At 37.9% G+C, this 27,038-nt stretch overlaps 1 protein-coding gene across 5 annotated transcripts in view; it reads right to left on the bottom strand.

Annotated features, from left to right (window-relative positions):
- Positions 1 to 27,038, bottom strand: part of LOC5573415 — a 627,799-nt gene that overhangs the window by 125,993 nt on the left and 474,768 nt on the right. For 4 of the 5 annotated variants that reach the window (XM_021839307.1, XM_021839303.1, XM_021839306.1 and 1 more), the window contains 2 exons: positions 10,189 to 10,522; positions 9,588 to 10,016 (listed from right to left, as the gene is read on the bottom strand). In XM_021839307.1, the coding sequence (XP_021694999.1) occupies positions 9,588 to 10,016; positions 10,189 to 10,522 (763 nt within the window). The remainder of the gene's footprint in view (positions 1 to 9,587; positions 10,017 to 10,188; positions 10,523 to 27,038) is intronic. The other variant, XM_021839304.1, reaches the window with a different exon arrangement.

Here is a 27,038-nt window from a genome sequence, read left to right as displayed (position 1 = left end):
GAAACCTTGAGAGATTATAATGGGTTCAACAGGCTTTTCAAAAATTTCGTCTCAGATTCCACGAGGAAAATCTTCAGAAATTATCATAGTGATTTTATTAAGAGCACTTCCAGGGTCTCCTTAAGAGATTTCTCCAGATTTTTTTTTCCAGAGATTTCTCTACCAATTCTAGAATTCCCTCCAGATATATTTTTTTATGTTCCTTCAACTGAATTCTCCAGTTGTTACTCTAGGAGATCTTTCTAAGATTTCCACAGAATTTCTTTCAGGGAAATCCACAAAGATTAATTCCAGGGTGTTCCTTGAGGGTAATATCTGAATACTTGGACAAATACCTGAATAAATTTCTGATGAAATTCCTGGGGAAAAACATGAAAAACACATACTCATCGTAATATAATGAAAAATTCTAAAAAAAATCTCTAATCTTCGAGAAATGTCTGCTCTGATGTTATGAACAATCAAACTCTTTCTCTTGGCTCCTATTAGGTTTCATTTTGTTTTCTTGGTTCCTAAAAAGAGGCTAAAAAGAGACCAATTTCAGCCTCTTTTTAGTTCCTTATGAGGTATTCAATTTCCTACTTCTAAGGGGAACTCAGTCGCTACCAACCCTGTAAAGACTATAAGCTCTCTTAGATTTGTAATAACGACTGACATGAAAATGAACGGGTTAGAAGCAAAACGGTGTAAGTAAACAAAATCTAGAAAATCTACTTTGGAGTATGGAGCAATGTTTCATTCTATACAAATTGCATGAGAGTCAAAAAAAAAACAAACCAGTTTTGTAAGAACTATATTTTTTTTCTGTTGAGCGGAAAAATCATCAGAAAATATCGTTAGAACGCTGAAAACAGTAGAATTTCCTCAACTCAACTTAAAACCAACCAAAATGTCACTTTGCGTTTGAGCCCCTCAAATATAGTAATCGCTTTTTATTTCAAATCATTGGATCTCCCCTCATCAAGAGGGCCTACAATCGGAAAATTTCGAAAACGGTCATTGGCCTTAGTTAGCATGGAGGGAGAGGCCAATGACTCTCTCTCTCTTATTAATTCGTTGAAAACCAAAAGGGTCTATCTAGCCTTGGGCCAAGGCACGCTAACAAAATTCAATTTGGCCCATGCCTGGTTGAAAATCGAAACCAATTTAAATTAATTTAAACTCATAATTTTTTTTCCACATTTTTGGCAGTTTTCAGAATGAAATCGATTATTAACGTATAGTCACTCAACGAGCAAGAAATACTGAGAAATAGGAATCGAAAATGTGGTGAACAATATTCACATCGAATTTTCTCAGAATAAACGATCTGAGGATTGGTCCTTTTAAATTGTTAAAAGAGTAGTTTTTAATGTATTTTATAAGCAAAATGGTTGATGAAGTCACATTTTTTGGTTTATCGGTTGAATTGACTATTTATATTTGGTACCAGGCATTGCAGAATTCCCTCTCATTTGAGTATGAAGCACGATCAAAGCAAGCAAAGAAAAACATCCCATCTGTTGCGGTCCACGATCGTCATTGTATCGCAAGGTGTAACAAGTCTGATAAATGGAAGCAGCGAGCGAGAGCCCCAAAGAGAGAGCGATGATAAAATCCATTTTTCTCGCTTGTTTACCGTTGGGGATAGGTGTTTTTTTTCACTGGCACGATAAACAATCCACGAAATTCCAATAGCAATAGTGTCCCCCAAGGTTGGAGCATGTTTACAGGGGTTTTATCATGCACTACTATCCCCCCAATCTGATCAAAGTTGTAGCAGTATACGATAAACAGTCTCTCATAATGTGCAGCATGTTATGATAGTTACAGAGAGCGATACGTGAGAGATTCTCTCAATTTTCTACGGATTCAATCCCTGTTTGGTACTTTTAATTTGAATAGTTACTCCAAAAATCACTGTTTAAAATCAACTTTTTCAAAGAAGTCCTTCAAGTTAGGTACCAGGAAGTTTCCAGTAACTCCTGTAGAAAATCCTACTAACATTTCAGGAAACTTAATGTTGAAATTCTTCAAGAAAACTTTAAAGAAATAACATAAATAAATCCTGCCAGAATCATTAAGGGCATTGAGGTCTTTCGTAACCAGAGTTACTGAAATGTGTAATAATAGAGTAACTGGAAAATACAAAGCGGTTTCTTTTATTCCTCGATCATCAAAGAACTTGCTGCGTGAAATATAGTAAAAACCACAAAGAATTTCATGGAAATCCATGAACAGTAATTTTTTTGTAGACTCCGCAAGGAACAGCTTCAGGAATGCTTCCAGTGATACCGCCAAAGATTTTTCTAGAACAACATCAGAAATTTTCCAAAATATCCTCTAGAAATTCTTTCGGTGATTTACCATTGGATTCTTAAAAAAAATCCTTCTGCATTTTCTCCAGGAATTTCTTCTAGCAGTCAAACACTGATTCCTCAACTTCAAATTCAAAGTTGCTGCAGGGATTAATTCAAGATTTTCCTACAGTATTTTTCCATCGATTTCTTAAGTAACTACTGTAGAGATTTCTCCTCATTATTTTTCAGGGATTCCTACAAAAAATCTACAGGATTTGTTTGTCAATTCATCTAGCGTTTCTCCATGAAGTTCATCCAGGAATTTCTTTTACAGATTTCCTCAACGTTTTAAGCAATTTCTCCAATTAACCCTATACTAATTTAAACTGGGTTTCACCCTCCAGATAATCCTGTTTTTAAGTGTTCTTGAAATGTATCCTTTAACTTTTCATTGAGCACGAGCATGAGCATGTGCATTGATGACCGTACAATTCGTAGTTGCTACTCTGTGGTTGACCAACGGCGCCGGCCACGTTCTTACGGTCATCGGTTAAGGAAAGGAATGTTAGTGTGACACCCATTGTTACTAAGGACCGAGCATACCTCTGCATATTCATGGTTGTCACGGGAAGGAGTTTTTGTTAGTGGCAAGGATTCTGAAGCCACACAATCTGGATTCATCTTGGTAAGTGATGCGATTTGTATAACCTCAATTTATGAATTATAGTTCATAGCATACACTTGGCGTGTCGAAACAATCATTGTCTGGTGAACAAATACATAAATGTAACACTCATACCATTTTCACGATGAAGATGTGATATAGAAGCATGAAACGAGCTCACCAAATGGATCATCCATCGTTGACAGGGGAGCTCCAAATCACTTCAATTTCATCACCAGCATGTCTTAAGCATACGGGCTGAATGAATAACGAGTAAGCATGCTTGGACTTTACGAAGCACAGCAAAACTTTTTTCTGCTACGCAAAACGAACCATCCTTAAACTCTCTTGATACGTTTTGAGCATTCGTAAAAAAAACTCAAAAAATCATATCTCCGTTATTTCTAGAGCGATTTTTAAAATTTTACCACTAATCCAACGGGTCACGTCTCTAGTTTCCGAATGTCATACAGAAAATTATATTGGCCACATGGTTCCGGAATTATTCCGGGGTGCAGTGGGGTAGATGAAACAGTTTGGATTCAAGATTACACTCAATCTTCGAAGGCACAAATCTCGCGAATGAAGCATCCAACAACAGTTCAATTTTTATTTAAACCTCGCGCACTAGCAGAAAACTTAAAATAAGAAGATCAGAACCGTTTGTCAACCTTTTCTCCAGTCTGGTGCTTTTGAAAACGTGAGTAGCCTTTCCAAGATGTTTCACCTTAATGCCAATGACATTGATACATTAGAAACACTATTTCGCCCCAATTTACTCTAAATAATCATTTTTTTTATTTAACTTAGTTGTTTTAAAGCAACATTGGACCTTTCTTACCAAAACCACTGAATGAAATGGTTGGGTGACAAAACATCGAAAGACAAAACGTCGAATTCCAAAATATTGAATGCCAAAACTTCGAAAGGAGAGAATTGGAAGGAAACCAAAATTTCTTGAAAGAAAGATTCTCTTCGGAAAGAATAAATAATTTACTATGTGCCAAACGGGACAGCGATGGGGAAACATGTTTTGGGAAACAATTTCATATTGCTGTGAAAAATTGACTGCTGCCGACGTTTTGTTCCTGAACCGAACGAAATATACGTTTTCGGTTGAATCTAGGCCAAAACATATGTTGATTATATCGGCCAAAAACATGGCAAAATAGAGCAAAATGGCATAAAGCGGGCCCTCTCACAAATAAAAGTGGATGTTATGTACACCATAGTTTTTTTCCCCTTTAGGAAAACATAAGTGGTGAACCGCAGACAATTGTGAATATTGTTAAACATACGAAAATCGCATTTTAAGGCAAAATGGGGCCATATGGACTCTTTTAGTCAGATGAGTCTACGTCAAGAAGAATAATTTTAATTACCGTAATAAGGTTTTGCATCATTTAGAATAATTGAATCTACGACAAAACGTCGAGAGACAAAAGGTCGAACGAACAAAACATCGAAGAGCATAAAATAAGTGACAAAAGGTCGAATTTTTTTCATGGAAGGAAAAATGACCCATCAAATCATTTTTGATCATTTTGACATTTTGTCTTTTGACCTTTTGTCCATAAACCAATGGTAAAGCCAACAAAAAGTCAAATTCCAAAACGTCGAAACGACAACATGTCGGAAAAATAACAGGAAAGAAATGAAAATTTCTTGGAAGAATTATTCTTTTCCAAAAGAATAAATGAGTCGCTATTTGCCAAACGGTACTCATAGCACATTGGATCGAACAGGATGTAAACAAAATTAACCTTCAAATCGCTGTTAAAATAAATTGCTTTCGATGGTTTGTTTTTCGATATTTTGTCCCAGAACTATTTTCAATGAGAGGCCTCTAAAGTCGTTTCTGAAATAAAATGTCCTCTAAAGTAACTTTTTTCGGTTCATCGATAAAATTGCCTTCTGATATCAAACAGAAAACGTTTACACGTTTTAAGAGATTCCGAACATGACACATATTTCGAACACTGTCATTTTTAAATTCGAAATTATTTGAATTTTTGATAATTTATCATCATTTAAAGATATTCCCTAACAAATATTATTGATAAACATCTGGGCGATTGATATCATCGACGAAATTCCAATGCAAAAATCTGTCTCATGTCGATTCGTCTAGCTTGCCTCCATGAATTTTCACCAGGAATTTCTTGCAGCGTATTCCCCAGTGTTTCAAACAATCTCTGCAATGATCCCTATAACAATTTGAACTGGATTTCGTTCAGATAATATTGTTTTTTTTAGAATACCTGAAATTATGTCTAAACATTAAACAATTTCTTAGACAATAAAACATCGATTTCAAAGCGGCTTATGATAGCATCGACCGCGAAGAGCTATGGAAAATCATGGACGAGTACAGCTTTCCCGGGAAGCTCACAAGACTAATAAGAGCAACGATGGACGGTGTGCAGAATAGCGTGAAGATTTCGGGCGAACATTCCAGTTCGTTCGAATCCCGCCGGGGACTTCGACAGGGTGATGGACTTTCGTGCCTGCTGTTCAACATCGCGCTAGAAGGTGTCATGCGGAGAGCCGGGTTCAATAACCGAGGTACGATTTTCACAAGATCCAGCCAATTTGTTTGCTTCGCGGATGATATGGATGTTGTCGGCAGAACATTTGGAACGGTGACAGACCTCTACACCCGCCTGAAACGTGAAGCAACAAAAGTCGGCCTGGTGGTGAATGCGTCAAAAACAAAGTACATGCTGATAGGCGGAACCGAGCGCGACAGAGCCCGCCTGGGAAGCAGTGTTACGATAGACGGGGATACTTTTGAGGTGGTTGATGAGTTCGTCTACCTCGGATCCTTGTTAACGGCTGATAACAACGTTAGTCGTGAAATACGGAGACGCATCATCAGTGGAAGTCGCGCCTACTATGGGCTCCAGAAGAAGCTGCGGTCGAGAAAGATTCACCCCCGCACCAAATGTACCATGTACAAAACGCTTATAAGACCGGTGGTCCTCTATGGACATGAAGCATGGACCATGCTGGAAGAGGACCTGCAAGCACTTGGAGTGTTCGAACGAAGGGTGCTTAGAACGATCTTTGGCGGAGTGCAGGAGGACGGTGTGTGGCGGCGGAGAATGAACCACGAGCTCGCTAGGCTCTACGGCGAACCAAGTATCCAGAAGGTTGCTAAAGCCGGAAGGGTGCGCTGGGCAGGGCATGTTGCAAGACTACCGGACAACAATCCTGCAAAGATGGTGTTCGCGTCGAATCCGGTTGGCACAAGAAGGCGGGGAGCACAGCGAGCGAGGTGGCTTGATCAGGTGCAACAAGATCTGGAGAACGTGGGCCAAAATCGAGGTTGGAGAGACACAGCCTTGGACCGAGTAAATTGGCGTAACATCGTTAACGAGGTTTTATCAAATTAATTGATGTAACACCAACTAAATAATAAAATAAATAGACAATAAAAACTTGTTTGAGCAATCTTCAAAAAAATCTCTCTCAAGCATTTCTCAAAAATCTTTGGAGGAAGCTTCGGAGAAATATCTAATTAGAGATCTTTTTGATTATAATCTTACAAGAATTGAAACGTGCACGATTTTTTTTTCAGTAGATTTTAAAGAAATTTGTATTCTCTGTGAATTGGGTTTTCGAAGGGTGATAGCATTATTTCATTTTCAGACTCGATAAAGGTCTAATCTGAAAATGAAATAGTCTTCCCACCCTTCCACAATTCCCCACTTGATTCCAAATATTTTTTTTAAATAATTTTTGAGATACGGAAACATAAAAAAATGGAAATTTCGCGTATCTTTTCAAAATAACCTATCTAACTTTGTGAGGCTCTCTTTGTTAACTTTCTTTTTATAAAGAATTACGAATAAAAGACATTGTAATCAATAGATGAGCCACATTAATCACAAGTTGTTGAAATGTTGAAAAAATAAATGAATTCAGACAACACAGCATTGACGAACAAGACTAAGAAGTTCAGCCACGATCGTTCATTATTGAAAAATGTTTGAAATTTGTATTTTATAACCTACAAATACCTGGGATTCATTTAACGTGTAGTACAAAAAATCATACCTTTTATTATTTTCTACGATTAATTAATTAATTAATCACAGAAGAAGAGCTGGATGGTATTCACATATTTTGAAACCTGTTTTGTCGTTGGTTACACGGAAAATAAAATATTTGCCAGAAAAATAAAAATTGAATATTTTAAAAAGTACCGTAATACTTAATTTTTTATTGTTGCCAAAATTCAGTTACTAGAAGAGGCTTCAAGAAAAAATGAAATAGCATAAATAAAAATAAAAATAAAAAACCAAAATTCATAAATTCACGAATTAAGATAAATTATTGCCCCGAACGTATTCAGAACGATTTTAGGTAACGAAAAATAATATTCAGAATCGAAAATAAAAATTCGGGTATTAGATGGTTAAGCTACATTGTGGGAACAAAACTTGACAACTATAAAAAAAAACAAAAATCCAATAACGAAGAATTCCAGAAAAACTCACAGAGAGTTTTGAAAAATTTCTGAGAGAATCTTTGGACAAATTGCTAAAGGAATCCCTGGAGTATTTTTTTTTTTTGAGATTTCGGCTCTGTTATGCCCTACGGCGCCTGAGCCTGCCAAATAAACGAGATAAGTAAAAAAAAACGAAAAATGATATTTAGATCGAAAACAAAAATTTGGGTATTAGAGGGATAAAACATCTAATTTATGAGGTAAAATGGGGCCTAACGATGCTCTTCCAGTCATTGACACTAAAATAATAATACTGCTTAGATTATTCTTCGCTCTGAAGAACATATTTAGTTATCCGAATTTAGTGACAACTGATCTTCACTCCAAAAAATAGTTTTATTCAAGAGCAAAATGGGGCAAAGCGAGCACTTTTAGACGATTCCGGGAAATGAAACTGTCACCATTCGATCCTTTTCATGGATTTTGGAGGTTTTCGAGTACCAAAATCCACCGTATGAATTAAATACCGTTTTTTGGTCCACATATTTTCCCACTGTGCCCCCGATGGTAGCAAATAAACAAAACACATTCAAAACAAACGGAGCGAAGACGCGAACTAATTCCACGCGTTATGGTTATGATGTGGAAATTGGATGGTCATGGATTGCGCGAGACGCGGGTGAAAGAGAAAGCCGGCGGCGATGCGCGATTGCGTCATACTTTTTTCAATGAGGGGGAGCGGGGTGTGTGCACGAGTGCGGAAAGATTTTTCGGATGATGATTTATGGCTTCTTTACGGCTCGGCTGTTCGAGGTCGAAAATTTGACGATGATGATGATTATCATTAGCGCATGAAGAGGAGAGATGGATCGCAGCAGGCTGCGATGGATGATGATAGGAAAAACTATGGAAACGAAATGGGGTTCAAAATGAACATCTGTGCACATGGGGTGAAGTCAAAGCCTACTGCGAAACGACAAATTGTCGAGGAGAGCGCTGCGATTGAAAAGGTGAAAACGATCGAAAATTGCACTTAAATTATTGTTGCGATGATTGGGCGAGAAAAGCAGTCGAATGCATTTTTTTTGTTGACTGTGCTTGACATCTATAGTAACTAGCAGACTGTGCAGCTTGTTTTTAGTGCGGACAATTTCTAGCGGAACAATTTGAACAAATTTAGTTGAAAACTGAAGCGAATTAGTTGCACAAATATCGCGTGAATTGTACCGCGAAAATCAAACAAAACAGGGCGAAACTAAACGGCGGAAGAAAAACTTGTTACTTTTTTGGGAGGATCGGACTATGGTGGTATTGATGCTATGTATCGATCAATATGTTTCAAAAATCAGAACAGTATTTAGATTGGAATTTCGACATGATTCTGTTCGGAATTCCTGACGAATTCTGTTCAGAATTGCGAAATGATTTCGATCGGAATCCCAACAGGATTCTCTTCGGAGTCTGTTTTGTTCGGAATTCCGAACAGAATCCTGTCGGAATTCTGACCAAAATCTTGTCGGAACTCCGACCAAAACATTTTCGGAACTCCGACCAGAATCTTTTCGAAATTCTGACAGGATTCTGTTAGGAGTTCCAACAAGATTTTAGTCGGAATTTCTTCATTCTGTTCGGAATGCCGACAGGATCCTGCTTGGAGTCTTGTCAGGATTCTGTTCAGAAACCTAACAGGATTCTGTTCGGAATCCTGACAGGATTCTGTTCGGAATCTTAACAGGATTTTGTTCAGAATTGCAACAGTATTCTGCTCGAAATTCCGACAGGATTCTGCTCGAAATTTCGACAGTGTTGTATTCGGAATACCGACAAGATTCTGTTCGGAATCCCAATAGGATTTCTCTCAGAATCTTGTCGGAATCCCGTTCAGAATTCTATAAGGATTCCGTTCATAATTCCGTCAGGATTCCGTTCAGAAACATGTTAAGAACCCATCTAGAATCCTGTCAGGATTCTGTTCAGAATTACGTTAGAGATTCCGTTCAGAATCCTGTTCAAAATTATGTTAGGAATCCGTCTAGAATCCAGTAATGATTTCGTTCAGAATCGATTATTACTGAAATCTCCATTCCCTCCAGCATCAATCCCATCATTCCCCATAGACTAGCAAAGCGACAACTGAAGATCACAACGAAACACACAGAACTCCGCGAAACTTCAGCAAAACCCCTCGAACCTCTGAGCGAAGAAGTAGCTCCTGGTGACGACCCCGGAAGCCGAAGTGGTGGTGATCACGTGCAGATTCCCCAGGCTGCTCCCGCCCAGCTGACTACTCAGCATGGCCGTCGTCAGCGACGACGATCGTTTCTGCTTCTGCTGAATCCCCGACGCACCACTCCAGTGAGCTCTTGGAGGAGCCGTAGGCGACATCCCCTCATCTCCGTCGCTGCCCAACTTGCGCAGGTCCAGAACCGATCCCGTTCCGGCCGGGTCCGGATTCGTGGGGGTCGTCGGAGTCGTCGGTTCCGACGAGGACGAAGCATGCTGCTTCTGCTGCTGCTCGAGGATCGGCGGCAAGTTCACCACCGGGGCTGACTCGTCGAACAATCTCCGCAGCGGCAGAATGTCGGTGGTGAGTCGCGGACGTCTCCAGGGACGATACGCGCTGGTGGGTTCGAGAAATGAAGACACCGACATGTGATCGTCGATCGTTAGAATGATCGCTCGAAACAACAAAAAAGAATTACGACCTCCCCCACATTAATCATCGAACGAGGAAACGTTCCGACCCGTCGATTGTTCTTTATTACCATCCAAGTAACCCCCCAAATACGTACCTCTTCAGTTGCTGCGGTTGCGAAGCAACCAAGCTCAACGCTTGCTGCGACTGTTGCTGCTGCTGCTGCTGTTGCAATTGCTGGGCCTGCTGGGATGGGATGTCCCCAACGTTCGCTTCCGGTTCCGTATCGGGCGTATCCGGTGGCAACGACATCGGACTACTGTCCGACGGGTCGCTACTCTCCATCATCTGGAACAGGTTCTCGTGGGCCGTCGCTCGGAGGTACGATATCCGGCGGGTTTTGCGCTCATCCTCCTCGATGGCCAGGGCGGACGATGACGACGGCAGCTGATGATGGTGATGCTTCTGGCGCAGGACGACCTGGCTGGAGTCTGCACAAGGGGGAAAACGAGACCATCATTAGTTAGAAAAATGTAGATTTCTTATTCGGTTATGGCGCATTCGCCAAAAGCATCGAGAGTCAAGTGGGTGAGTAATTAAAAGACGCTCCGTTTGGTTGGTTTGGTTAGTGCCTTATCGCGATGGCAAATGAATGATGATTGCAATCGTAGCAGGCGTGTGGAAGCGTAGAAAATTAAAGCAAATCTGTTTGGTTGCCGTGGTTACGTGGAGCGGGTCTCTGGTTATGGGTTACTTCGATTCGGTTTAGTGTACACAAATGGGAGATAAGTTTAAGTGCTTTATCGCGGGTGTTACATTGTTGGGGTGAAACTGAACTGTTGGGGGTGATCACAAAAGAGCATTAAAACATTAACAATTGGTGAAAATGATAAAACCGAAACCGATAGCAGGCAACCATAATGGACAATGAGAAATTATATAAACATAGTGTATGGAGTATTGCGTTATAGCTCTCGGTAGAAATTTCAAACTTACAGAGCTCTAATTAGGTAATTTCGATAGAGCAATGCGGAAATAGAAAAAAATCATAGCTTCTGACACAGAAAAGGCGGATGGCTTAACTGGATCAAAAAGTTCCATTCGGAGAAAATACCACCTCGTTGAATTCAAATGGAGTAGGAATGGCTCTAAGAAATGAGAATGAATCTGAGTAAATGCAGTTTACTAAAATTCGTAGCCAATGGTGCTATAAATTCCAAACATTGATTATATGAAATTAAGAGCTAAATTAGCTCAGGAACTTAGAAATACTCTTGACAGTAGATTTTCAAGAATTTTTATCAGACCCAATATAACTTAATGTGTAAATTCATAATTTGTCACCATCTCGTGGTGAAAAGTCACCATCTCGTCCAACAGAATCGAATCGCTAATTTGGCTCAACAATGGCAAATTGACTCCGCATGAGAGCAAAAGGTTCGATGTTTTTCTACACTCATAGGGTATGGATCTTCATTCACTCATATAGAGCTGAAATGGCTCCGGAAAATAAAAGCGGCTTGAAAATTCAAAAACATCGTTGAACTTTTTCAAATGTATAGATTAAGTCAAAATTAGACCTACAGAAGAACAAAAGTTCAGCTTCAGACTAAGAATTAACACACAGTCTAAAAGTCGTCAGTATGGCAGTCAAAATCAATGCAAGACTGGGAGCTCAATGGGCTCAAGCAAATTATGTCTCATAAATAAAATTAAAGTGAGGAACAATCCTATTGAGATTTTAACTCAAAAGTTTGAATGAAAAAATTTGGCTCCAATTGGAAAATAAATTTGTCTTCAAGCATTGATGAATCCTCCCTGAATTTTCAATAAGGATATCTAAAGTGACAATCGAAAATTCTACAACTGTCAAACTGGAAGACGCTAAATATTGAACAAGAAGTAAAATTGGCGCATTTGAATTCGATTCCCGCATTTGCGATAAAACACTTTTATGAGAAACATTTTTCTCATATCTATCAATTAGAGAAAAATAAAAGTAAGAGCCAAAATAGCTCTCGGGTGAAAAATTCAAATTTTCAGAGAGTTGTATTTAGAGTTTGTTTACTAACTAGAACAAAGCGGAAATTGAATAATGTAATAGCTTCTGATATAAAAAAGGGCGGATGGCTTAACTGAACCTTTGAAGTTCCATGCAGAGAAATATCACCTTATTGGTGGAGAGCACAAGTGGCTCCGCCAATCCAAATTCAGAGCAGTGATGGCTCTGAGTAATGAGAATCAATCTGAGTGAATGCAGTTTGTTTTGTCTTATGGAAGACCATCTTTTCGCATTCTGGAAAAGATTTTATGTGTTTTGGAAGACCATCTTTTAGACCTCTAGAAGATCATCTTTTGGTCTACTGCAAGATCGCCTTTTTGTCTTCTGGAAGATCATTTTTTGGTCTTCCGGAAGACAATCTTCTGGTCTTCTGGAAGATCATCTTCTGGTCTTCTGGAAGACCATCATTTGCACCTCTGGAAGACCATGTTTTGGTTTTTTGGAAGACCATCTTTTGGTATTCTGGAACATTGTATTTTTGTCATCTGAAAGATTGTCGTTAGGTTTTCTGGAAGACCATCTTTTGGTCTTCTGGAAGACCATCTTTTGGTCTTCTGGACGACCATCATTTGCACCTCTGGAAGACCATCTTTTGGTTATCTGGAAGATCACCTTTTGATCTTCTGGAAGATCTCCTTTTTGTCTTCTGGAACATCGTCTTTTAGTCTTCCGCAAGATCGCTTTCTTGTTTTCTGGAAGATCGTCTTTTGGTTTTCTGGAAGACCATCTTTTTGTGTTCTGGAAGATCGCCTTTTTGTCTTGTGGAAGATCGTCTTTTCGTCTACTGGAAGACCATCTTTTGGTCTTCTGGAAGATCGTCATTTTGTCTTTTGGACGACCATCATTTGCACCTCTGGAAGACCATCTTTTGGTTATCTGGAAGACATTTTTTGATCTTCTGGAAGATTTCCTTTTTGTCTTCTGGAAGATCGTCTTTTGGTCTTCTGCAAGATCGCTTTCTTGTCTTCTGGAAGATCATCTTTTGTTCCTCTGGAAGACCATCTTTTGGTCTTCTGGAAGACCTTTTTTTGGTTTCCTGGAAGATCATCTTTCGATCTACTGGAAGATCGCCTTTTTGTCTTCTGAAAGATCGACTTTTGGTCTATTGGAAGACCATCTTTTGGTCTTCTGAAAGACCATCTGTTGCACCTCTGGAAGACCATCTTTTGGTCTTTTGGAAGACCATCTTTTGATTTTCTGGAAGACCATATTTTTGTCATCTAGTAGATCGTCTTTTTGACTTCTGGAAGATCGTCTTTTGATCTACTGGAAGACCATCTTTTGATATTCTAGAAGAGATCTTTTGTTTTTCTTTGAAGATCATCTTTTACACCTCTGGAAGATCATCTTTTGGTCTACTGCAAGATCGCCTTTTTGTCTTCTGGAAGATCATTTTTTGGTCTTCCGGAAGACAATCTTCTGGTCTTCTGGAAACCCATCTTTTGGTCTTCTGGAAGACCATCTTTTGGTCTTCTGGACGACCATCATTTGCACCTCTGGAAGACCATCTTTTGGTTATCTGGAAGATCATCTTTTGATCTTCTGGAAGATCTCCTTTTTGTCCTCTGGAAGATCGTCTTTTAGTCTTCTGCAAGATCGCTTTCTTGTTTTCTGGAAGATCGTCTTTTGGTCTTCTGGAAGACCATCTTTTTGTGTTCTGGAAGATCGCCTTTTTGTCTTGTGGAAGATCGTTTTTTCGTCTACTGGAAGACCATCTTTTGGTCTTCTGGAAGATCGTCATTTTGTCTTCTGGAAGACCATCTTTTGGTTATCTGGAAGACATGTTTTGATCTTCTGGAAGATTTCCTTTTTGTCTTCTGGAAGATCGTCTTCTGGTCTTCTGCAAGATCACTTCCTTGTCTTCTGGAAGATCATCTTTTGTTCCTCTGGAAGACCATCTTTTGGTCTTCTGGAAGACCATCTTTTGGTTTCCTGGAAGATCATCTTTCGATCTACTGGAAGATCGCCTTTTTGTCTTCTGAAAGATCGTCTTTTGGTCTACTGGAAGCCCATCTTTTGGTCTTCTGAAAGACCATCTGTTGCACCTCTGGAAGACCATCTTTTAGTCTTTTGGAAGACCATCTTTTGATTTTCTGGAAGACCATATTTTTGTCATCTAGAAGATCGTCTTTTTGACTTCTGGAAGATCGTCTTTTGATCTACTGGAAGACCATCTTTTGATATTCTAGAAGAGATCTTTTGTTTTTTTGAAGATCATCTTTTACACCTCTGGAAGATCATTTTGTGGTCTTCTGGAAGATCGCCTTTTTGTCTTCTGAAAAATCGTCTTTAGGTTTTCTGGAAGATCATCTTTTGGTCATCTGGCTGACTATCATTTGCTCCTCTAGAAGACCATCTTTTGGTCTTCTCGAAGATCATCATTTGCAACTCTGAAAGACCATCTTTTGGTCTTCTGGAAGACCATGTTTTGGTCTTCTGGAAGACCATCTTTTGATTTTCTGGAAGACCATCTTTTTGTCATCTGAAAGATTGTCTTTTGGTATTCTTGAAGATCGCCTCTATGTCTTCTGGAAGCTCGTTTTTTGGTCTATTGGAAGATCATCTTTTGGTATTCTGGAAGAGATCTTTTGTTGTTTGGAAGACCATTTTTTATACCTCTGGAGGAACATCTTTTGATCTTTTGGTGTTCTGGTCTCTTGGTTTTCTAGTAAATCGTCTCTATATCTACTGGAAGACCATCATTTGTGCCTCTGAAAGACCATCTTTTTGTCTTCTGGATGATTGATCTGTTTTTCAGAGCAAAAGCAAAATGATTGAACTGAACTAAAAATTGTCTAGAGCCTTTGCACAAACTTGATTCTAGTTAAAAAGTTGCTGCTAAAGTTCAGGGTGTTCGTAAGTTCGAAGAGCCAAACTCAAAACAAATCAGAACGACAGTACTTTCGAATGTGAATGGTTTTCGAAAGAATATTGAAGGAGATTTCGTAAGAATTTGCTCAAAATTCTAAGGAAAACGGCAAACAAATGAACAGCAAAACTGCTGCAAGCTCCAAGAGCAAATAGCAAAGAGTCCAAGATAAAATGGGTAATATTTCAGGGGGAAATCGGCAAATATATTTCAACGCCAAACAGCAGAGCTTGCTCAAAGGGGTTTGAAGTTATAGAACCATACAGAGGCAGTCTGCTCTGAGTTTTAGAAGTAATATGCTGCTTTATTCTAGAGCAAACTGGTAATTGATCACGTCCTTACAGTTATTTGAAGTAAATCAGATTGACAGCTTTTTGTTGCCTAGTGCCTAATTTGATTTAGAATACTGAGAAAAGGGCAGCAGTTCTAGCCCGCCAAATCAAGGAGCCAATTTGGCTCCGGATTGCAAAATTTTCAAAAAAAAATCAATCAATTCAGTAGACGAAGCTATTGTACAACATGTAGTTTCATATAAACTCTTCTAAAATCATCTCAAAACCGAAACACCAACTTCAGTAGTTGTCTAAACGGAACTATCACGAATAGTCGAATCACAGAAGGCTTAACAGTTATTCTTCGAAGCGATTTTCATATATCAGAACCAGTGTTGTGAAAAACTCAATTTCTCACAACTCACGCTTGAGATTTTTCATGCGTGAGTTGTCAATCATGCAACTCAGCAGTCAAAAAATCATGGATGAGTTTGCTCACCTTTTTAACTCATTGTCTCGTATTTCCACAGTATACTCACACACGGCAATAATTTCTTGTTAGTCTGGTAAAATTATGTAAATCCTTTCTAACGTAAACAAAAACATTCGGGTTTCACGAGTTTTTGCCGGGTTTTGCGACTGAATCATTTTTTACGGTTTGAGTTGATTGAGTTGATTTTGCATCAAAATCTCAAGCGTGAGATTTGCGAAGCAGATCTCTAATGAGTTTGCTCTCACGGGAGAGCGTATTGATTGAGATTTTGAGTGTGAGTCTATCAACACTGATCAGAACCATTCAGCTCAATTTGAATTTGCAGAACAACGATGGCGGTGTTTTTGTTTCTGCACGCAATTTTCATCGACTTTTCAGTTATAGTTTAGATTTGGACGAATCTACCACAAAAAGGCCGAACCGCATGAGGTTGAATTGCAGGAAGCTGAATCACAAAAGGGCGAATCATAAAATGCCGAATCACAAAGGGCCGAATCACATAAGGCAGAATAAGACATAAGACCAGATCTGTTAACGATGAGTAAAAGTTTTTTTTTTTCCTTTTTTGACGTGAATTTTAACTTTAAGCTAGTTTTTTACTTACAACGAATTGAAATAGAGCAGGATTGACTTATGAAAAATGCAAGGAACAGTCAAAATCTGCTAAGTTTACTTATTATATTGAGAAAAAGGCCGAAATTTAAACCCACATAATCAAGGAGCCAATTTGGCTCCGGATTACAAAATTATCTAATTCGATGGATTTTAAACCCGAATCGATCTAGAAACCTAAAAACACCTGTAGAGGTTATCTAAACGGGACTAGCACAGAAGGTCGAATAACAGAAGGCTGAACCAGAGTAATTTCAGCTCAATTGGACTTTGCACGGCAACTTTGGCCTTTCATGAATGCGGTGTTTTTCCTGCACGGAACTGACATGGACTTTTCAGAAATAGTTTGGACAGATTTAAGGCCAAATCACAAGAGGCTGAATCACACAAAAAGCAGATTCACAAAAGGGCCGAATCACATAAGGCAGAATCGCAAAAGACCGAGTCTATTGACGATAAGTAAAATTGTTGCTTTTGTTTTTATTATGTGAATTTTAAATTTAAGCTATTTCTTTACTTACAACGAATTGAAATAGAGCAGAAATGGCTAATGAAAAATGCAAGAAATAGTCAAAATCTGCTAATTTTACTTAGAATATTGAGAAAAGGGCAGAAATTCAAACCCACATAATCATGGAGCCGATTTGGCTCCAGATTGCCATACTATTTAATTCGATGGGTTTTAAAACCCAATCGATTTTCTTAAAACTGAAAAATCACCTTCAAGGGTTGTCTAAACAGGACTATCACAAAAAGACGAATCACAGAAGGCTGAACAGTTATTCTTGGAAGCGATTTTCATACATCAGAGCCATTTCAGCTCAATTTGACTTTGGAGGGAAACTTTGGCTCTTCATTTATGCGGTGTTTGTTTCGTGCACGGAACTACCACAAAAGGCTGAATTGCAGAAGACTGAATCACAAAAGGACGAATCACAGAAGGCCGATATTAAGAAAAGGGCAGATATTCAATCCCGCATCAAGGAATCAATTTGGCTCCGATTTGCAAAATTAGCTAAACCGATGGGTTCGAGAAATATTAAACACAATTAAGCAAAATACCATTGAGTAGACGAACCTATCTAACATATTTTCTTCTAAAATCATCTTAAAGCCGAAAACCCAACTTTGATAGTTGTCTAAATGGGACTATCACAAAAGATTGAACAGTTATTACTCGAAGCGATTTTCATACATCAGAGCCATTTCAGCTCAATTTGAATTTTCAGAGCAACTATGGCTCTTCATTAAGGCGGTATTTTTGTTTCCCGCACGGAACTAACAGGGGCTTTTCAACTATAATTTAGACGAATCTACCACAAAAAGCCGAGTCACAAAAGGTTGAATTGAAGAAGGCTGAATCACAAAAGGCCGAGTCACAAAACACCGAATTACAAGGGGCCGAATCACAAGAGCCCAAATCACAAAAGGCCGAAATAGAGTTGAAATTTACAAAACTAAAAAAACAAAAGAAAATAAAAAAGGCTTGATTATAAGAAAAAAAAATCCATGCCTTTTTTGTCGGCGAAGCTGTATAGAGCTCAGAGAAACTGAGGCAGCAGAAGACCTTTAAAAGGAAATTTTGTGTATATTTTCAAAAATTGAAGCTCAGTGCTTCGTGAGGCCCAAGCAGGACAGTTCGGTTTTGCGTCGTCCGATCGATTTTGCTCACAATTTCGCGCGTTTTCGTCGCTGGAGAATTTTTTTTTTTCTTCCCTGTTTTGGAGCGTCTTGCTGGGTAGTGCTTCGTGAGGCCCAAGCAGGACAGTGCGTCGTCCGATATATTTTGCTCACAATTTCGCGCGTTTTCGTCGCTGGAGAATTTTTTTTTCCCTGTTTTGGAGCGTCTTGCTGGGTAGTGCTTCGTGAGGCCCAAGCAGGACAGTTCGGTTTTGCGTCGTCCGATCGATTTTGCTCACAATTTCGCGCGTTTTCGTCGCTGGAGAATTTTTTTTCCCTGTTTTGGAGCGTCTTGCTGGGTAGTGCTTCGTGAGGCCCAAGCAGGACAGTTCGGGTTTGCGTCGTCCGTTAGATTTTGCTCACGATTTCGCGCGTTTTCGTCGCCGGAGATTTTGTGTTCAGTCGTGAATGGATTACCAACTGGTGAGTTCGTTTCATGCTTATGATAACACATTTTTTCTTGAAAGCGTAACTTTTATGTAATATTAAAACAAACTTTGTATGGTTCGTCACTATAAGTGTCGGCATTATGCTATTTTCTTATACAATTTCAATATACATATATTTTTCTCTTTTTGACATTATTGAAAATCATCTTTTGAATTGTTCGACATTGTGAATGTTGACGTATTTTTTAAAACTTCTACCATATTGAGACAAAATGCACAGTAATACTCATATGTCATTTTCAAACAAACTATGTATGGTTCGTCACTACAAGTGTCGGCATTATTCCTGTTTCATATAATATAAAATATATACATGTAATTTTCAGTTTTCGTCATGAATAAAAACGTCTTTCGAATTGTTCGACATTATAGATGTTGACGTATTTTTTAAAGTTTCCAAAAAACCAAAGACTTCTCGAGACAAAAATACAAAACTAGCTTTAAATATAAGTCGTATATTTCCCCCTTGTCCATGGATCGCATCACCGACCAGAGGTGACTCCCAGATCTTTTCCTCCCTCACTAATAAACACCCTTCCCGTGGTGATTGTGGAGATGCAGAGGTATTCTCGGTCTCTAGAAGCAACAATCATTACACCCTAACATTCCTTCTCCATCCCAACTGACTGTAAGGACTTGGCCGGCGCCGTTATTGATCAATAAATTAGATCTGCTAAAATTGCACTTCGAGAGTAAGCGGAAACTCCCATCCCTTATTCATTTGGATCGTAGTGCAATTCTTACCAGTTCCGATCAATCACGGAGTAGCAACCATTGACATGTACAGTCAGTCTATGCTATGCTATGCTATTTGACAACCCCTTTACAGTACCTGATTCTCCGCATTGTTTTTTCTCAAGGACCGTAAGCTGTTAGCTGCAGGAAGCCGATTGAATTACACGTGAAAATATTGATGAATCAGTTACCGTTGCAGCCGTTAAGTAGCAGCGATATTCCTCTTACTAAGTCTGTGATCGCTATTGCCCAAGCTGAATAATCAATTTGAAGCAGTTTTACGACTATATTAGAACACCACACACGATTTAACAAACAAATTATTCCTAGATTTACCCCGTTTATTTGCAATAATTATCTCTTTTGAATCAATTATATTTTAATCACGCTAATAACGGTAGAGAACTACTTGGACACTTCTAAGTCCCACTTTTAAAATGTCAAGAATGGGATTCGGCTGCCTACTCACTTACATCTGGTTATGCTCATCAGTTTAGCTTTCAGGAGCAGACTCTATGATACTTCAGGAGCATATCAGAAATACTAACTTAATCAGTGCTCTTTATTCTTCAGCATATATTTCTACCTTACAAAATGTATTTCGTTCTTATTCTAGAGGGTAGTTCTCGAGGTTGGATTTATCACAGCCGTTGTATGACTAATTTAAATATTTTTATCAAAATAGAGTCTACAAAATAATTATCTGATTTACCTTGACTTGGATCGCTATAAATTATTAATTTCCAGCGGTCCAAGTCGAGGAAAATCAGATAAATTTTCCGTTCATTATTCTTCCCCATCATTATAAAATTTTATAAATTTCAAATCCCAATGACCAAAATTTTATTTAGTTAAATGTAGTAAACTGTTGTTCGCACTATCACTGTCATTGATTTTCAGTTACAATACAGCCATCTTCGACCAACGCACAGGAAATATAAGGGTTACCAGTATACTGCCCATTACTGCATATATGTAACAATTAGACAAAAGTAGGCATTGAGTAAATGGAGCACCAAGTGTGCGTTTTGTGGCAGTATGGGAAGAAACTAAAATTTATAAAAATTCCCAAGAACTCAAAAATGCTTATTTGAGGCTGAAATTGTGTACAGCTAATATTGCATATTAGGTAAATAGTCAAAAAATATTTCTGATGGAAATTTCATTGCTACTACATTACTAAGTGAATGTATAATCTCAATGTGACTGTTATGCGATTATAATTACCAATGTGACAAAACAACTTGGTATTTTTTTCGAATTTTCTAGAACAATCTCAGAGATTTCGGTAAGTTGATAGAAAGTATTTGTCATTTGGAGACTCTCCCCGGTATTAACTCTAAATTGTCGAAAATGTCGAATGTGACTGTTATGCGGTTAGGGGCGGTATACTGGTAATGTATATATTTGAATAGTAGTCCATGTACAAATTTTAGATTTTATGTGAATTAAATAAGTTGCGATTTTATTAACTATAACCATAAATTCCATTGATATATACATATATTATTAGATTCATTTCATTTCATAATATATTGGGAATTCGGACATCATTGAAGTTAGAGCTGGACGATGGAGTGGAGTGCCAACCGGAGTCTAGGAGAATGTGCCCTAACATCCTTGTAGATGGGTGCATATCTCCATCAGTTGTAATGGATTTGACGCGCCCTTCTTATAACAAACCATCCCGTGGATAACTTGGCAGATATTGCAAATTTCAGTATACTTTCTGTTGGATCATATTATTGGAAGGAGATTCTCTATTTCCCGAGGGTTTCGCGTAAGTGCCTTTACTTACGAGTCTGCCACACCCCCTTTTGACCCTTCAAACAACAGTATGTTGAATTCAGTTTGATAATGAAGGTTGTCTTTACCGTAAAGTGGAACCGCATGCAGAGCAAGACTCAAGCTAGGATGGTGGCTACCTACATACATCCATACACATACATATTGTGTAGCGTTGTACTATATCTACTGTTCATAGGTTATAAATAGGTATACACATAATTCCTTTGGATCATAAAATAACAGATAATTTTCATTCCTTATAGCTACTAGTCCAGTGGAGGAGCACGAATTACTTATTTATAATTGGTTTGTTATACTAATTCTTTGGCATAATTTACAGAAGCATCATGGAGTCATCGTAGATTTTCGTCATAATTCGTCCTTATTTTGGAGACTACCTATTGAGGTTCAATTCATCACATTTAAAGAATGGAAATTCTGAAACATCTATATTCATATCATATACAACTATAAATTCCATTTTATATATTTTATTATAATTATTTCATTTATTATATGCTGGGTATTGAGAGGGTGCATTAGGGCATCAGAGAAGTCACAGATGGACGATGTAGTAAGGTGTCAGTCGGAGTCTATGGAAATGTGCCGTAACATCCTTGCAGTACATGCCGCTACTTAAAAATGAATTTAATGTAATTGTCCTTGTTTACTACAGTAGGCTACAGCGAATGAAACGAAGCGTCGGATGTAATATTATTTTGTTTGTCCTCCCTAAACATGGAAGCTGAAATTTTATTTTGATGTATCCGGAATTTTTATTAACAAAACGCTGTTTTTTTTTTTATTTTTATTCAAATTATTATTTTTTTTTTATCATTCTTCCCTCGACCAGCCTAATATCATCAGTAGGAAAAATATTCAAAAGAAAAATATATGTCGCCCGATATATTACTACATGTATTTAGATGCTGTTTACTGCGTTATATTTTATTGTTACTATAATTTTATTTTCATATTTTATTATTATATTATTATACATATTACAATCTGTTCTGCTATATAACATATCACTATAATTGAATTTATCATGTTTTGGGGAGGGAGGGAGCATCAGGGCATCATTGAATTTACAACTGGACAATGAAGTGGAGTGCCAATCGGAGTCAGGAGGACAAGTATTAGTCGTTCGCGTCTAGTACTTTTCTCTCCAACAGTTGTAAAAGATTTGACGCGCCCTTCTTCAAACAAACCTTTCCGTGGAAAGCTCGACAAGTATTGCAAATTCTAATACTCGATCTGTTGGATCATATGGCTGGAAGGAGATTCTCTATTTCCCGCGGGTTTCGCGTAAGTGTTTCTACTTACGGGTCCGCCACCCCCCTTTTGGCCCTTCATACAGCGATATGTTGAATGTAGATTGGTAATAAAATTTGACCTTACTGTTGAGTGGAACCGCATGCAGAGCAAGACTCAAGCAAGGATTGGTGGCTACCTACATACATACATACATACATTTTCAAAAATTGAAGCTAAATTTACTTAGACTATTAAGAATAAGACTAGCGGTATCAAGGAGCAAATCTGGCTCCGCGATGCAATATTAACAAAAATCTTTAAATTTAAAAGATGCCGAACACAACTCGATAAAATCAACTTGAGCATTTTGAAGATCGCATGCATAAATTTAATCGTCAGAGAATTCTGTACTAGAAGAAACTAACTAACTAAATCAATTCAAAACCTGTCATAAAACGTGAAGAAGAACTTAAAACAGTTGTTGGTAGCCTTTGTAATGTTGTGTATTTTTCGTAGAGTTGAAGCTGGAGCCAAAATTGCTCACGGTAGAGAAATCAAATCTACCGAAGGTTATGGAATGTTTTTTTTTAAGAATCACTTGGATTCTTGATCTTGGACGAAAATCAAAAAAATCAATCGTTTCTGACATAGAAAACATAGAAAACGATTTATCTGGCTCTTATAAGATGCATACAAAGCTACTAAATCACCTATTTGAAGGAGAGCAATAATGGCTTCGCAAATTCAAATTGGACAGAAGCGACTCTGAGAAAAGAAAATCAGAAAAGACTAGCTAAATTTAATCAGACTATTGAGAATAAGACTAGCAGGATCAAGGGGCAAATCTGGCTCCGATATGCAAAATTAACTAAATCCAGATTTATCGATATAGTTAATGCCAAAAAGGTACCAAACACAACGCGATAAAATCAACTTGGACTTATGGGGAGCAAACTAAAATCAAAAACCCTTCTGACATAGAAATAGGATCTAAAGAGATACCTATGCATGTAAATCACTCATTTGATGGAGAGCAATAATAACTCCGCAAATTCCAATCGAGCAGAAGTGACTCTGAGAAATGAAAATCAGTAAAAACTACTTAAATTTACCCAGCCTATTGAGAAATTGACTAGCAGGATCGAAGAGCATATCTGTCATAGAAAAGGTAAACGATTTATTTGGCTTTTGAAAGATGCATGCAAAAGCTAAATCACCTATTTGATGGAGAGCAATAATAACTCCGCAAATTTAAATTTAGCGGAAGTGATTCTTATAAATGAAAATCGGAAAAAACCTGCTAAATTTACTTAGACTATTGTAGTGAATAATATTAATGTATCTGATCAAGGTAGGCTCAGACAATGACTTAGAGTAGGCAATGACAGTCAGTAAAATTATTAAATAATAATTCTGTAAAACCACCTTAAACAGAGCAGTTGTAATTCCTAACCTCTACAACTATAGCGAATTAGACTAGCAGGATCAAGGAGCACATCCGGCTCCGAGATGTAAAATTAACTAAATCGTTGAATTCGAAATATACCGGGCACAACTCTATAAAACCCACTTAAGTATTTTGAAGATTGCGTTAATACGTCAAATAGTCAGAGCTATTTAGGAGCCTGAAAGCTCCCTAAACTAATTTTAAATCCGTTTTAAAACTTGAAGGAAAACCGAAAACAGCTGTCTCAAATGTATTTTGAGCAAAGTCCAAGTAATACTTATGCAGAGCAAGTTCACCGCAATTGTAGAGAGTAAAAGTAGCTCTGAGCTGAAATGGCTCTGGAGAGATGAAAACTACTTTAAAGAACAATTCAATTCATTCTGAAAATTTAAAAATTGAGAAATAGTTAATCACAATCCAAAATCCATCAGCACGCCATATCAACAGGAGTCAAATAGAACTCGTGACAACCAACATGTGAACTTTGAATCACCTGGATTCTTTATCTTGGACATATGGGGATCAAAACGAAAACCAAAACCAAATCGCTTCTGACATAGAAAAGGATCTAAAGAGATACATGCATAGCTAAATCACCTATTTGATGTAGAGTAATAGTGGCTCTACAAATTCAAATTGAAGTTACTCTGAGAAATGAAAATTAGGAAAGTTTAGCAAAATTTACTCAGACTATTGTGAGCTTGATCAGCAGGATCAAGGAGCACAACTGGCTCCGATACACAAAATTAAACAAATTGATGAATTGGAAAGATACCGAACGCAACTTATTAAAATCAACTTGTATATTTTGAAGATTGCGTCAATACATTAAATCGTCAGAGCTTTATGTACTATAAGAAGCTATTTTGGAGCTTGCAACCTCCCTAAACCAGTTCTAAACCCATCATACAACTTGAAGACGAACTAAAAACAGTTGTCCCAATTGTATTTTGAGAAGAGTCCAAGCAATACTTATGTAGATCAAGTTCACCGCAATGGTAAAGAGTCAAATAAGCTCCGAGCTGAAATGGCTCTGAGAGATGAAAACTACTTTGAAGAACAACTGAATTCATTCTGAAAATTTAAAAATGAAGAAACAGTTAATCGCAATCAGGAATCCATTAGCACGCAAAATCAATAGCCCGGAAAATAAAGTTGGCTATGACAGGAGTCAAATAGGACTCATGACAATCAACTTGTGTTATTCGAATCACTTGATTTCTTTATCTCTGACTTATGAGGAGCAAAATAAAAACCAAAAAAATCAAACGCTTCTCACGCTCACAAAACGCCTAAACGCTTCTTCAAGATGCATGCATAGCTACTTAATCATCGAGCTGCTCTACAAATTAAAATTGAGCAGAAGCGACTCTGAGAAATGAAAATCATAAAATACTAGCTTAGTTTACTCAGACTATTGAGAAATCGACTAGAAGGACCAAGGAGCAAATCTGGCTCCGAGATGTAAGATTAAATAAATCGATTAATTTGGAAGATTCCGAACTCAACTCTACAAATCAACTTCAGTATTTTGAAAATTGCGTTAGTACATTTAATCGTCAGAATTTTAGTACTATTGGAGCCTGCAAACTCCACTCTAAAAAATGAAAAATGGATAAATAGCCAATCCGAATCAGGCAGTTTCGTCAGATTGATAGTTCAAAAAATAAAGTTGGCTTTGACAGAAGCCAATATGTGAAATTTTCATTACGAAAACTTCCTGGCCTGATCGAGAATCGAACCCGGACGCCTTCAGCATCGCTTGAAGGCGCATACTTTACCACTAGACTGAGGAAGGACCCAAGTAATATTCATGCAGAGAAAATTCACCGCAATGGTAGAGAGCTAAAGTAGCTCTGTGAATTGAGCTGAAATGGCTCTGAGAGACGAAATTCACTTTGAAGAACGGCAGAATTCATTCTAACATTTGAAAAAAAATGGATAAATGGCCCATCCGTATCAGGAATTTTGATTCGATTAAGAGACCAAATCCAAAAGTTTTAGAAACAATTTGACGGACAGCTGAATTGGCCCTGATTAATAAAATAGAAAGAAAAATCAAAGCTACTGGAGAGCAAAGCTGACTTTGAACAAAAAATAGTACAAGCGACGAAAGATAATTGTATCATAGTCAAAACAACGCAACCAGAGATCCAATAAGGCTCTTCCAAAAACCTATCAGGACATACATAGAAGAAAATTTCAGAAGAAAAACTTTTTCTCACAGCTGTCTGTAAAAAATGTAGCAAGAATTCACCGTCGGCTAGGCTGTAATACACATGACAGCTCTAATTGCGTATGTAGCAAGAGCTAAAAAAGCTCACAAATCAACCAAATCAAATTGACAGAGAGTTAGCCATTCCGTATTGATTTTATTGCAATCCAAAGAGGGACGAATGACCCTCGGGTTTGAGTCCCCCTCATCAAACAACAACAACAGCAATCCAAATAACTCTTATACTATCCTTCTTCGCATAACTGTCCCATTATGCGAAAATGGGCAGTGTGGATTAAACAGAAATTCCAAAGCTCAATTGCTTCTGAACGAAAATGGGCTCTCTAATTTCATATTGAGCTGAATTTGCTCTGAGAAATAGAAATCGGTGAAGATCAGAAGAAGCACAAAAATGTTACACTTATGACAACAAAACTAATCGTTTGTACAAGGTCGTTTTGAAAGGTCTTGCAAGTGACCACAAGTCGCCTGAAGAGATCAAAATGGAATAATTGATTTACTTGGATTTTACCCAGTCCAAGTAATCATTATGAAATAATGATCTGCCAGTCCTCGGAAAGGGCTTTCCCAAGAATATTATTCAGTTCACTTTAACAAAAGTGACCAAAATGATATTGAAACTTTAAAAAAAGCCAGACTTATGTTCGATGTCCATGTGACATGGGAACATTGCCACATGGATGCCAAATGCATGATTTGCGGTGGTTCTTCTCACGCTAAGCACGTCTGTCCTGTGGAGGAAAATACCAAAAAGCTTGTATGCGCAAATTGCGGTGGCAACCATAAGTATAACTTTCGGGATGCCCTTCGCGTAAGTAAGTCGTCGAGACTCGTGTCAGACAGATAAACAGTAGCTTTTTTCGTTCCCGGAATTCCCCAGGCAGACTCTCCAACAATTCGCATGTTCTAGTTAACGATCATGCTGTTATAATCATGATAATTCACAAGCTAATGTTAATAAAATATTTTATATAAAGGCGAACTCTATTTTTTAGCACTTTTGGTTCACTTCGGCAGGGAAGTTTTTTAAAAACTACTGAGATGATATTTGGCTATATTATACATCGTACTGAAGTGCTTCTTATTGCAAAGTTTCTGACAAGTTGA

The sequence above is a fragment of the Aedes aegypti genome, chromosome 1 (genome assembly GCF_002204515.2).
Source record: "Aedes aegypti strain LVP_AGWG chromosome 1, AaegL5.0 Primary Assembly, whole genome shotgun sequence".
Classification (NCBI taxonomy): domain Eukaryota; kingdom Metazoa; phylum Arthropoda; class Insecta; order Diptera; family Culicidae; genus Aedes; species Aedes aegypti.
Note: the sequence above shows the minus strand (reverse complement) of the source record. Positions and strands in the feature narration are given on the sequence as shown.